General features: G+C 39.6%; 1 protein-coding gene across 3 annotated transcripts in view; it reads right to left on the reverse strand.

Moving 5' to 3' along the window:
* The window catches only part of PRDM16 (PR/SET domain 16), a 424,846-nt gene that overhangs the window by 205,782 nt on the left and 205,356 nt on the right, over window positions 1–13,708 (reverse strand). For all 3 annotated transcript variants that reach the window (XM_034753221.1, XM_034753220.1, XM_034753222.1), the window contains exon 3: window positions 4,238–4,288. In XM_034753221.1, coding sequence (XP_034609112.1) covers window positions 4,238–4,288 — 51 coding nt within the window. The remainder of the gene's footprint in view (window positions 1–4,237; window positions 4,289–13,708) is intronic.

The following is a 13,708-nucleotide window of genomic DNA, read 5'->3' on the forward strand; positions in this document are numbered from 1 at the left end:
TCAATCAATCATCCAGTTTGAACAATGTGTTTCTGAAGTATCAGATGGTTTTTGTGACCTGTAGCATTTTGTACACAATAATAAACCTAGAGAGATTTATAGGTCTATCCTGGTTCACATTTGCAGCAATGAAACTAAGCTAATTTTTAATTTAAAAAGCCCACTACTGACAACTTTCCACTTATATAGCGCACGTTGTGCCATAGAACACTTTCTAGCTGGTCAAGGTTTCCAAAGCTAAGGCAGTTTGAGTTTTCTCTAAACAATGTTCAAGACTATCAGTTACTTACTTTGGAAAAAAGGGTTACTTTCAGATTATATTTTCTTTCCATCTGTACTGTATTAACAGCTTCTTACATTTTGCAATATAAAATAAAGTGAGTCAAAAAAGCACAAAAGAAAAGGTGAGTTTTTATTATTTTATATATATATATAAAATACAAAATAAAAAAAAAATACCAGATTGAATCTAACTCTTTTAAAGCTGATGGTATCTCCCTCTCTGTGTAGTACAGTCTTGTTAATGGATAAATTCAAGCTCTCCAGAAAGTCAAAGAATAAATTTTAAACCTTTTGCCAAATGTCTATCCTATTGAATTTTGATAAGATGGCTATTGAGCTTTAATAATGTCTTCTATCCATTTTCAGCTGGCCCTTAACATGTCTCTTTATTTGTCCCTAAAGCCTCTTCAGCGATGCCTTTTTATTACAAGTCTCTCAGCTTGCTCTCAAGGGAGACAGGGTCGACAAGAGTGATAGATAGATAACTCTATAGATTATCTCCCACAGATGTTTTCTCTCCAGTAGCCCCTTAGGCTATTCCCTCTAAGTAAACAGAGACTAAATAGAGAGTCTACTGAAGAGAGAAGTCCCTGAGGTCTCTTGTCACCACAGTTAGAAAAACAGTCCATCCAGAAGAGGTTGGTTGGGAGCCTTATACCCTGAGCCTCTCTCAGCATGATTCTCAAATGTTCATCCAAAGTGACTTTTAGAGCAAAGTTGAATACAAGTAGCATTACTCATCAGAAATAAAAGCATCATGCAATGGACATTGGCATCATTTCCTAGCTGAACAGGGAGTATTATCTTTCATGTCCCTCCCGAAGTCAAATCAAAATGATAATGATATAAAGCTGATCTTTAGATGTATTATCTGCAGTGGGAAAGCTTGAAAAATGCAGATAAAAAGCACATGAGCTGCCCTTTAAGAAAAATAAAATAGAGGGCAGCAGATTTAATCAGGGAAGATGTCCTTGAAAATGTGTATGGGAATCTGTGAAAATATCTATATCTATGCACATAAAAATGCGTGTGCGTGGCGTGAACCTACCTGCAGGCATATATGCAGTGTACTACAGAAATGTGAATTTTACCTGATTCTCTTTAAGCAAATACTTCAACCTCCAGAAAAATAACCCAAACCATGTATTGGCACAATGCAATCAAAGCTAACAATATGCAAATATACAAAAATGTTTGGCAGTTCACTTTGGCTGGGATGCACATGCTTAGAAGTTTGAATTATTCTGTGAACTATATGAATCTCTAGATTTCACAAAACTGGGCTGGAAACCTCATGGGAAAAGGTCCTCTTATTAGATTCTGGGACTTCCTGCTTCCTGTGAAGCCAGTACCACCACCAAAATCAGCCTTCTAGTGTTAGTATGACACTTCTGCTTCTAGCAGCTACAGAACCCAGACATGTGGAGGCCATAACATATTGTGAAAAAGTTATTTGAACCTTAAAAAAACAGTTTGAGTTAATTTTATATTTTACCCCAAGCTAAATGGAAGCCTTTATTTATTATACAATAAAGTAGTGTCCTCTAAATAAAGTTCTTGAGCATTTCACTAACAGTTTATTAATGGAAAAGGACTGATAGAAAGTAGAACATTTCCTCCAGTTGGTAATTTAACCAGGAAAAATTATGTTGAGGGTTTAAACTAAACAAACTTCACATGTTTCCAACTATACTTCAGTTCTGTCAGTCTTCCCTCCACGCTTTCCCTTTTTTCAGGTCTTCCCTCTCTTCCATGTCTTTCTCTCTCATGTCCTATTTATGTTCCCTGCTATTGCCCCCTTCAGAACCTTTGATTCAACAGCCACCTAACTGACTCATTTCCAAACAATGGGACCACTGCTTGGTTCTGACTTCCCTGGTTTCCAGCCTGGACTGGCCCACTCACTACATTCACGTCTGTCTTGGTGGCTGGATGGGGAGTGAGCCACATTCCTGTCCTCCAGCATGCCTCAAAAGGAAGAGGATTAAACGGAAATCAAACCCCAGAAAATTGTATATCCCATTGGGTATGGCAATTTAATGATTCAGCAAGTTTGGGAACTGAAATGTTCCCCCAGTGGCTTCTTGCACTCTCAGAGTGCAATGTAGATAAAGCAAAGATTACTCTTATAAAAAATTAAGGCACACAGCCCTGTCCTGATTCTGCAGAAATCATACAAGATTATTTTTCATTCATTGTTTTTTCCTCCCCTCCTGTCTGAAAAACTGTCCAGCAATGGTCCTTTCACAAGCCATTAAGTTTAGACTTGAACTCTTTACCTTACTGCTTTGACCTTTTTTACCCTGGCTGTAAAACCCTACTGCCCATCCTCCAGTAAATTTATCACCTCATAAACTCCCACTAGTGCTCCTCTACAATGCATGTAGAAGAAAAAGTCACAGTGGCAGTCCCTCTGTCAAATATCATAATTGTCCAGTGTTACATTTGGAGTAAGAGAATTTTGAAACTGCAAGAAAGCTTTTGGGAAGGGGGAAATAAATGTTGTCATCTTTTACTTCGTAACAAAAACAGTACAACTGAACTGTTTTTTTTTTTTGTATATCTGAAGATGTCTGTTTAATGTCTCCTCCTACTCTTCCTTTGTTCAAAGACTTCTTTTTAGGTTGAATGTGGATTTGCGATATTGTAATTAAAGACTTCCAGATAGAAATAGCTGAGCAGTCCCTGCGCCATGGAGAATTTACTTCCATCTTTGTGATAAGTGGGTTATGATAATAAGAACCTGCCACCTTGTCACCATGTCTGCTCAGACAAAAGGATCCCACTGAGGCACAGAGGAACATGAAATGAGTTATGGAGATCAACAAGGTAAAAAGTTCAGCAATATTGCTATAGGTCCTCTTGCAAGGTCAATGGATGGTCAAAAGACATTTCATAGAGGAAAGCTTAGCTTCCAAAATAAAAGCTTATTTTGCTCAACATGGTGTGAAGAGAATGGTCCATACTGGACATAGATGTGTCTAAATATCTGTTCTCAAACTAACTCCGGAGCCTGACAAGTATTAGATTTCACTATGTTTGGCAGAACAGCACAAGTGTTTTCTTTTAACTTTCAGAGCTAAGAAATGGTATTTAAGATGGCCTAAATGGGTGAAAAAAATGGCAGTTGTTGCAGTTTTCCAACTTCAAATATTTGACACTTTTGAATCTCATATGTGTCTATTTCTAATAAGACAATAACATATGAAAGGAATTAAAGCCAACTCATGACTCAAACAAGGATAAGCGACCCCTCTTAGGGGCATCTAGGTAGGCTATAATCAAATGCGACTTGCTATGCTTTACCTTATAATACCGTTAACCAAAGATACAGTACCAGTGGAAAGAATGTTATTTTTATGTTATTTAAAATAATCCTGACCAAAACACTAGACAGGCTACGGACACATGTACTTTATGGGGTTGTCAAGCAGTTCCAATATAGACATTTATAGAAATTATAATATAGCTAAAATACACTTGAAACCAGATTTTCTCTGGAAATATAGTTTAAGATGTCACAAACTAAGGAAAAGCTTGGTAATACATAAGACTAGTTAAATTCTGTTCTTTTATTCATGTATACCAGATCCCTTTGATTTCAAATAAACATCATATGGTGAACTGACTTCTACTTAGAAGTAAGGACAAATATCATTTCACTGGAAAATGGGGTTTCCAGGTTTGAACAGCTATTGCCTAGGTTAGAACTGTAACAAGGATTCCTTTTACAAAGTATTAGATCCACAAATCACACATAAAAGTACCCCCAAATAAAACTAGGGGTACCATCCTGCACTCATAGAAATGGAAAACAAGCTCTGAAAGCCTTTTTCATGTATTTTGATATCTACATTTATTACACATTCATATGCAAATGAAAATGGAAAACTATCAAGATAATTACAAAGCCAAGTAATGAACACAACTTGGATAAGATTAAATCTTTTCCTACCTTTTTTATACAGCCCTCTTGGGATACCACCTCAGGATCAGTCAGTACTTGCTGTAAAATAATAAAAACAAAAATAAGTCAATCTACAATGAAAAAAATGTTATTAGGTACAGTATAAAGGCCAGAATCCTCAAATGCAGCAAACCTGTGTAGAAATTTTCAAAGTTGGATACAATACTTACACCAGTACTACTACTACGAAAATACACTTCACTGGACCTGAGCAGTCACTTTATTCTGGGATGTTTGCCATAGAATTAAATTAGTCAAAAATTGGTAAGTGGTTAAGACTGCTGCTTCAGGCCCCAATACTGCAAAGCACTTAAGTACATGCTTAAATCCCACTGAAGTCAATAACTATGCAGGGTAATATTAGCATAAATTCCACTTCTTGGGGGCATATTTGGCTAGTGCTAAGGGTTTAGTGGTTTCTAGCTAGCTGTGGGGTTCTCAATCCTGTTTTTAAATAATATGTAACATTTAATATAAACAATTATATTAAAATCTATAATAATAAATATAACAAAGTATAACAAAGATTAAAAAGTGACAAAATAAAGGTGGAATGCCATAAATACTATTTTGTTCCTATATTTTTATCCAGTACAATAATTTACTTCATTGTAAGTAAAATTTTCAAAATAGTCTGGCCTCTTAAATGGATGGCTTAATAAGAAAGACAGGTTCACCAATGGGATGTCCCAGTTCAGACCATTCCACTCAAGTAACAGCGTGCATTTATAAAACACTTTCCATACCAAAGGATCTCAAAATACTTTATGTTCGTCGAGGTATACCAGCCCTACTGATATTATTAATTATCATTATTCTAGAGCAGATAGAAATTTTGCAAGTTTTTCCTCACAAAAATATCTCATTGAAGCACTGAAAATTTTCAACTGTTCTTTCTTTAGATTTGATACACACACATACAAAAAAAAGTCACAAAAAGCACCCAGCCTAGAGTACAGGCAGAGAAGATGGAATGCAGTGGAAAATCCAGAGGTGGTGATGCAGTCATTTCTGGAGTAGATGCCAGGTAATCACCAGCACTCAATATGCTGCACAGCAGCACAATTCTGTCTAAAAATTCAATGAGATGTAAAGAAATAATGCATTGGAAAATAATTAAGCTAAGTCTGCAGAAGATCCTAATATATCTGCTAGAGAAATCCTCACACACTTAAGATGCTAACATTGGAGAGAGAAGAAAAAGCACAGTGCACTCAATGCATTGGTGCTGGAACTACGGATAGTGGGGGTGCCACCACTCCCACTGCCTTGAAGTAGTAATACCAAAGACATGGTTTCCATCATCAGCACCTCTGCTATAAAAATCGTTCCAGCACTTCAGTGAATTAGATTGGCATGCACACCATTAACGATGGCTTCCCTTGGTTCAGCAGCACAGGCTTGGTGAAGGGTATGGTATGGATTTGGAGGGGAGCTATTGGAGATCTCTTTCAGGTGAGATCCAACATCAGGGTTTTCCAACCCACTTGTGTTCATTAAAGACCTTATGGCATTTTTTTAACAGTAGGCGTTGTCCTAACTCCAGAGAATTGGCCAGATTCTGATTTGAATTATTCAGATTCTACCTATTTAAATTCTTCCAGCACTTGCATACGGTGTTCTCCATGTCCTCCCCCGGGTAGCTGTGTAGTGCTGCGGTGTGCGGTAAGAGAACTGCCCCATGATTCTGCCTCAGAGTGACTGCACTTCAGTGATGGTGCAAGTTAGATATAGGCAAGCAGGCAGATGGGCAGGTTAAGTACTTAAGTTCTATAAAATGCTGTAAAGATCCATCAGGGTAGGCAAGCTAAAGGCTTGAGCCAGTACTCTAGCTCCAATTCAACATAGCATTTAAGAAATTCCATTGATTTTGATGGGACTACTCGCACATTTAAAGTAGAGCATCTGCTTAAGTGCTTGTGTGGGGCTGGAGTTCTCAACACCTTGCAGGATTACACCCTAAATGCAATGTCACAATGCATTCTGGCTGTCAACCGGAGCAGCAAGACAGTTCAAAAAACAGATGGAAATTAAGGTTATCAAAATGAGAAATGTTACACATTTTAAATAAATTTTTCCATTTTTAAAATAACAAAACAGACCCTCAATTGGTGTAAATTCACTTGGCTCTGATAGCTAATTTACATCAATTATTATTAACGTATGTCAATTTACACCAGGCGAGGACCGAGCCTGAAGTTAGTGGGCCTCTGTGACCCAGGGCAGGTGAGACTGACCCATTTACGGAACTAAAAAATGTTGGCAAATGTTTCTGAGCTCAGCTGTAATAACAACATGTCATATTTTAAATATTTAGAATTCTAACTCATTCTATATTTTACATAACTTTTAATAGATACTGAAATTGTGGTTTGGAAAATAGCTAAAAGCAAACAAGAGCGAAAGGTGAACACTAGAGCAATATTAAAAAAAAATGTGAAGAGCACGATATGCTGAAAGTTAAATAGTTTAACATGCACTGTTACAAATAGATTCCACTGAGCTGCTTTTGGAACAACCTGATCGTCGAAGATGCTAAGTAAGCCCTCGCTGCTCCCACTAACTTCACTGGGAAGTCATGGTCCTCAGTGCCCTTTGAGAATCAGGCCACTAAACTCTCTATACTCCAGTGTGATCCTCTGTATAACAGTTTAAATATACCCATCCTATGAGCCTTAATTTGTTTGTGAAACACTGACACGCTCAGATGAAAGTTGCTCAACAATAAATCCTAGCTATTATATGCAAAGTTTCATAAAATATTGTTGATTGTAAATGTTGGAGCAACATTCTCAACCCATTCAGAGGGCATATTGCAGTGGTTTCACTTGCCCATAAATGCTCAGAAAAAAGTGAGAACTAAGTGCAAGTTGGGATGTGCTCTAGTGCTCTCTAATTGGGTTGCCGTTCTTGAGTGCCCCCCCACCCCCTCCCCCACCCTCCCCATGGCCTAGATGGTTCTGCAGTGGCCCTGCCTTTGTTTCTCCTTCTTAGGGCATCTTTGAAAATGCCCACAACCTGGTTTGGCTACTCCAGTGACTTGGTCCTCTGGCTAAAGTTGTTTAACAAAAATCCACCCCTTCTGGGGTACACCAGTCAAAAGGACAAATAAAAACCCCCGCAGAGTCTTCATACCAGTCTCAACTTGGGCCCAGGCCCTCATCCCTGAGGCCTGTCTTCTCTTTAAAGCTCCTTTCAAAATTCAAACACAAACAGGCTTTTCCACCCAGTCCCTCCTTCCTGAGTAGCTTTCTTCCAAAGTCTTCTCCTCCTAACAGAGGAGTCTCAAAGTTCACCTCCTTGGGGCTATGCTTATTCCTGTCAGTTGCAGACCTGGATCAGCTTCCCGCAGCTGGCCTCTCCTGCTGAATTCCATTCTTCTCTGGATGGGGAGAGGTCAGCAGGCAGGCCTCCTTCCTGGTTGGTGTCTCAACTCTTATGAGGGAAGAATCAGGTGATAAACTATCCTGTTTCCCAGAACTCATCCTGCATTACTGGGAGAGAAGGGAGCCTTGCCTCACCCTGCACCACAAGGCTCCTTGTCCCGTGTCCTTAAAGAAACAGTCGCTTGGAAACACCCAGACACTACTTATCATTCCAGGACCACTTTCTCTCTCCCCACACGTGCTCCAAAACACCTGGAATAGGGTGTGACCGACTCCAGTACCTACTCACTCTAACATGGGACAGACCCACCCTTTTACATGCTCTGTACACATGATTCAGAGTCAGGAACTCCTGAATTTGAATCCCAGCTTGGACACAACTTTCCTTTGTGGTTTTGGACAAATCCGTGCTGAGGATGTAAATTCTGTTTTGCAAAGGATTTTAGGATTTTTATGAATGGCTTGTTTCAAACTGGAGTGAAAAAAAAAACAGGGCTGCCGGGGGAGGGGGTGTGCAAGTGGGGCAATTTGCCCCAGGCCCCGAGCCCCACAGAGGCCCCCACAATAATATAGTATTCTATAGTATTGCAACTCTTTTTTATGGAAGGGGCCCCTGAAATTGGTTTGCCCCGGGCCCCCTGAATCCTCTGGGCAGCCCTGAAAAAAAAAAAAAAAAAAAAAAAAAAAGAAAAACTCCCTGTGAAGGAAAATTCTGAAAAAAATTGTTTTGGGTTGATGGAAACATTTCATTTAAACAAAATCAAAATGTTTTCCCTTCAACTTTGCCTTTTAAAATTTTTATAGTATATTAAAATATACAATACAAAATTAAAAAATATTCTAAATGAAGCTTTTCATTTAAAACTGAAAAATTGAAGCTTTTCATTCAAAAAAATTGAAAACAAGACACTTTGATGTTGTCAGAACTTTTTTCTCCTATTTTTTTTCCTAAATGAAATTCTGTCAAGATCTACTGATTTTGTGAGGCATTTTCATTTCAGCAGAACTGCCTGTTTTGCCAAAGTTTCTCCAACCAGCTCTAGTTTTGGATAAGCCAGTCTGCTTTGTGTAAAACAGGATGATAATACTGCTGATAGACTAAGCTGCAAAACGTGGGTCCTAATTTGAATTTTTCCAAAGTTCCTATTGTTGGATCTGGGGTTTGATTTTACTTGTTATAGAGCAATCAGCTATTGAATCAAGATCCAGATCTGAACCTCCTACAAATTCAAGAGCGGGAAACAAGGTTTTAGCATCTGAGATTTGGTTTGGGTCCAATCTCTAGCTAATACTTCCCTCTTACAAAGGACTTTAAAGTGGAAGGATGGTCTTGTTGTTGAGACAATAGACAGGAACTCAAGAAATCTGAGATCACATTCTAGCTCTGCCACAGACGTCCTCTGAGACTTGGACAAGTCCCTTAATCTCTAAACACCTCAGTTCCCCAGTTATACTGTGGCAATATTAACAATTTGTGTGTTTAAAGAGTGTAAGATCTTAGGGGCAGGGTCTGTCATTTCCTATGGGTATGTCTACACAGCAATTAAACACCTGCTGCTGGGCCGGTGTCAGCTGAGTTGGATTCACGGGGCTCAGGCTGCAAAACTGTGGTGCAGATGTTCAGGCTTGGGCTGGATCCCAAGCTCTGGGCCCCATGAAGTGGGAGGATCACAGAGCCCAAGCTCCAGCCTGAGCCGGAACATCTACCGTGCAATTTTACAGCCCCACAACCCAAGCCAGCTGACATGGGCCAGACACGGGTGTTCAACTGCTGTGTAGATGTACCCGATGTGTTTGTAGGGAAAAGGGTCCCTGATCTTCATTGGGGTCTCTAAGTACTACTGTAATACAGATAAACATAATCCATCATAATAATACAAATAATAAGAAAAGTACCATCATAAAGGATGTCTGTTAGCAACAAAAAAATTGAAAATCCACCCATTGGATAATTCTAGTTCAGGCTGGACTTCATCTTATACGAATGCCATAATACTAAATGCAGTGCTTGACACGCACAGAGGGCTGTAATTCTGCAGTTAACACAGATGTTCATAAATGCACTCAAAATTCTATCGACTGCTCTGTTGTTTTTAGCCAAAAGAAAGACAACATGTCAGCAGCAGCCATGTCTGAGAAATTTTTGTTCCAGGAATCTGTTTGGAGGCATCACTCCTCCAATTGTTGAAGAACGTCACTGAATTTCATTTCCTGGATTTAGGGAACTGATGGCAGCAGAATCCCAACTTTGGTTACATTAGTTAGGGATGTGCTATAATTTTTGCAAAGCCTCCCAGATGTATACTAAACATGTCAAGTAACGCCATGTGATTCTTTTTGAAAAACAGTTTACAAGCTGGCATTCTCCAGCTGCAGTTAACCCTAATTTGATTACATTACTGAGACAGATCACAATGAGCTTATGTAAATAGTAATGTTATCCATTCATTCCCTGAGCTCAGATAAACTGTCATTTAAAACAAAAATCTGAAATGGGCATGGTGTGACATATTCAGCAAATTCTAGGGTGAAGAAGCTATATAGTGGGCCTAACCCTGCTCATAATATCAATGCAAATCCTGATTTTTATGTATTTCCTACAGATTTACAACCATGTAATATAGTGCAGAATTTGTCAAATGTTTCCATCAGATGAAGAGATCAAAGCTGTCCTGTACACTTTTTCTAAATGCTTTTTTCTTTATCAACATCTTCAACTGCTTGCTAACTAAGGCCCTGATAGAGAAACGCATTGCTATTCAGGAAGGGTGCTTAAACATGTGCTTACATTCCACTGAAGTCAAGGGGACTTGAGCATATGCTTAACTTTATGCATATACTTAAGTGCTGCCATCTATGATTATATAATCTATGAAAATCACAACAGCAACTCTGTGCTAACTGCAGCATTCTTCACAACAATATACCAAGGCACAGTACAGGGAACTATATCAGTAATAATGATACTTTGCAATTATGTAGCCAATGCCTTTCAACCAAGACAGCAGAATCAGATTCTAAAGGTAAGCATAGGAGCCTTGATCACAACTAAAGTAGGAATCTTCGACATGCTTTTGCACTGCAGACTTCAGGGACACCAACAGAAAATCCTGAAAACAGAATTATAAACCTAGGCCCCATCCAGCACTGTGATGTATGACACCAGACTCCTGTGCCCAAGCAGAACCTCACTGAAGTCAGTGGGATCCCACCTGAGCCTAAAGGTCTGCAATGAGGACCATGATGTAGGCTCAGGTCAATTAAATTCTAGTATCCCAACTATTTACTATCTCCGCGGCTTTTCCGTCGACGGCGCTTACTCCTAACTCCCCTGGTGGAGTACAAGCGTCGATTCGGGGATCGAATGTCGCGTCCCGACGAGACGCGATAATTCGATCCCCGAGAGATCGAATTTCTACCCGCTGATTCAGGTGGGTAGTGTAGACATAGCCTGAGACTACACCAGGGCCCAGATTTTTAAAGGTATTTAGGTGTTGCCACTCTCAGTATTGCACCAGCTAACTGATTTAGGAGCCTGAATCTCATTTTCAAAATGCCTAAATCCCTTTAAAAGTGCATCCCATGTGGTCAGGCAGCTGCCTATTCTGCCCTGCACCAGGAAGATGGCTATGGTATTCACCACCTGTACCAACACTCTGCTCCCTTTCTGCGGGCTGGCTTAGAGGAAGATATCCCTGCTGGGACCTAAAGCAAACGAGGTATCTCAAGCTTTAATTATTCCTTTAGGGCTTGATCCAACGAGGTGCTGAGGGCTCTGACCCTGATCCAGCTAAGCACTCAAGCATGTTAGTAACCCCATTGAAATGACTAGGACTACACACAAAGTCTTTTGCGGGTTTGAGGCCAGAGTGCCAAGCACCTTTCAGGAGATAGCCCTCAATTATAAAACACCCAAAACCATTTCAGCTACATTCTTATCATTCCTCCATCGAGTACTTTTGCCTTATACTACAAATCCTTCATACTCATGGAGAAACTGACAGTGCTTGGGACACTTCAATTCTAGCAGTCACTGCAAAGAGGACTACAATTATTATTTTCCCTTCCTCCTGGTGCACAAAAATGGATGCCCTTTCAAACGATATACTTGCCTGTGTTTTAGTGCATGAACACATATAAGGACTTTCACTTTAAATCACAGTCAATTGGCCACTCTAGCTTCAATTTTTTTGATTTATCTTTCTGGTTCAATAGTGGCTTCCTTGGAAGCGCACAAGGAGACCTCTTCTTTTTCACCTCCAAATGATACTAGACAAGTAACGATATATAGTACTTTGCAAAAACAAAAATAAAAAACAAAAAACACCCTCTCCCTTCCGCCACCCGATTTCTGCCTCTTTCATAAAGAAAATATCTTTCTATCCAAAGGCTGGTGGAAAGCTTGGCCTTTTGGGCCCAGATTTTTAAAGGGATTTAGGCATTTTGAAAATGAGACTCAGGCTCCTAAATCAGTTAGCTGGTGCAACACTGAGAGCGGCAACACCTAAATACCTTTAAAAATCTGGGCCTTGGTGTAGTCTCAGGCTACGTCTACACTACCTGCCTGAATCAGCGGGTAGAAATCGATCTCTCGGGGATCGAATTATCACGTCTTGTCGGGACGCGACATTCGATCCCCGAATCGACGCTTGTACTCCACCAGGGGAGGTAGGAGTAAGCGCCGTCGACGGAAGAGCCGCAGAGGTCAATTTACCGCCGTCCTCACAACGGGGTAAGTCGGCTCCGATACTTTGAATTCAGCTACGCTATTTGCAGGGCCGGCTCCAGCATTTCTGCCGTCCCAAGCAAAAAAAAAAAAAAAAAAGCCGCGATCGCAATCGCAACCGGCAGCGGCAATTGGGGAAAAAAAAAAGCTGCAATTGGCAGCGGCAGTTTGGCAGCAGGTCCTTCGCTCCTAGGGGGAGTGAGGGACCTGCCGCCCCTGAATTGCCGCACGTGCCGCCCCCCTCCCTTGGCCGCCCCAAGCACCTGCTTGTTAAGCTGGTGCCTGGAGCCGGCCCTGGCTCTTTGCGTAGCTGAATTTGCGTATCTTAAATCGACAGTCCCACCCCGTAGTGAGGACGTAGCCTCAGTAACCCCATTGTGATCAGTGGAGTTATTCAGGATTCACATTGACAGAGCTCAGAATTTGACCCTGAATCTTCATAGTCATTCACATTACTGGCAGAACCACCATTTCTCATCCCCATCTCTACAATTCGATAAAAGCACCACCCTGCTGTCCACCTTTCTTTATTTATTAAAATGTTCAAATAGTTTGCCAATTTTCAGATACAGAAATGAAACCAAAAAATTGATCTGTTCCAAAATCCAGTAGTTTGGCACTTGTATAACAAAATAAAAATCTTTGCTTTTATAGATTTTTAGTACAATTTGACATTATGTGTAAAGCCTTTTTATGTTAAATTTATTAGACAGCCAAGATATTAATGTTAAAAAAACACTTACTGCAGCTCTGTAGTAACTGTCCTTATGTTTATAACATACTGTATCTATGTGCACTAACAGTATATGAATGTCATTCTATGCATTGGACTTCATTTGTCACCCTATAAAGTAAGTGAACAATTATGCACTTTCTTCCTTCCATTACTATCTATTATTGTGTTTTTATACATTATATAATATGTAAATATACTCTCTGTAAAACACACACACACACCATTTAAAAAAGTTATAGGACCCTATACAAAAGCCCACTGAAGTCAGCTGAAGTAAATATGCGCACTTCCAACACTTTTGGATCCTTATATACTATAATGATTTTAAAAAGTATCAAAATCATGTTGAAACTGTAGGGATGATCTACTTTAAATACAACTTTAGATTTTTTTTTTTTATTCTGCCCATTTTCTCTGCATTTAAGAAATAATTGGACATAAGCCCAAATTGGAACAACACGGTTTAATCCTCAAATCTTAACTTTGGATTCAGATCCAAATGTTTAGGTGATCTTTGCAACCTGCATAGTGATTTTTAACCAAGTTTTTTAAAAGATTAAAAGTGATGTTAAATTACGTAAACCTTAGAACATCCTGGTGAGGAAGGAACA

The sequence above is a fragment of the Trachemys scripta genome, chromosome 19 (assembly GCF_013100865.1).
Source record: "Trachemys scripta elegans isolate TJP31775 chromosome 19, CAS_Tse_1.0, whole genome shotgun sequence".
In the NCBI taxonomy this organism is placed as follows: Eukaryota; Metazoa; Chordata; order Testudines; family Emydidae; genus Trachemys; species Trachemys scripta.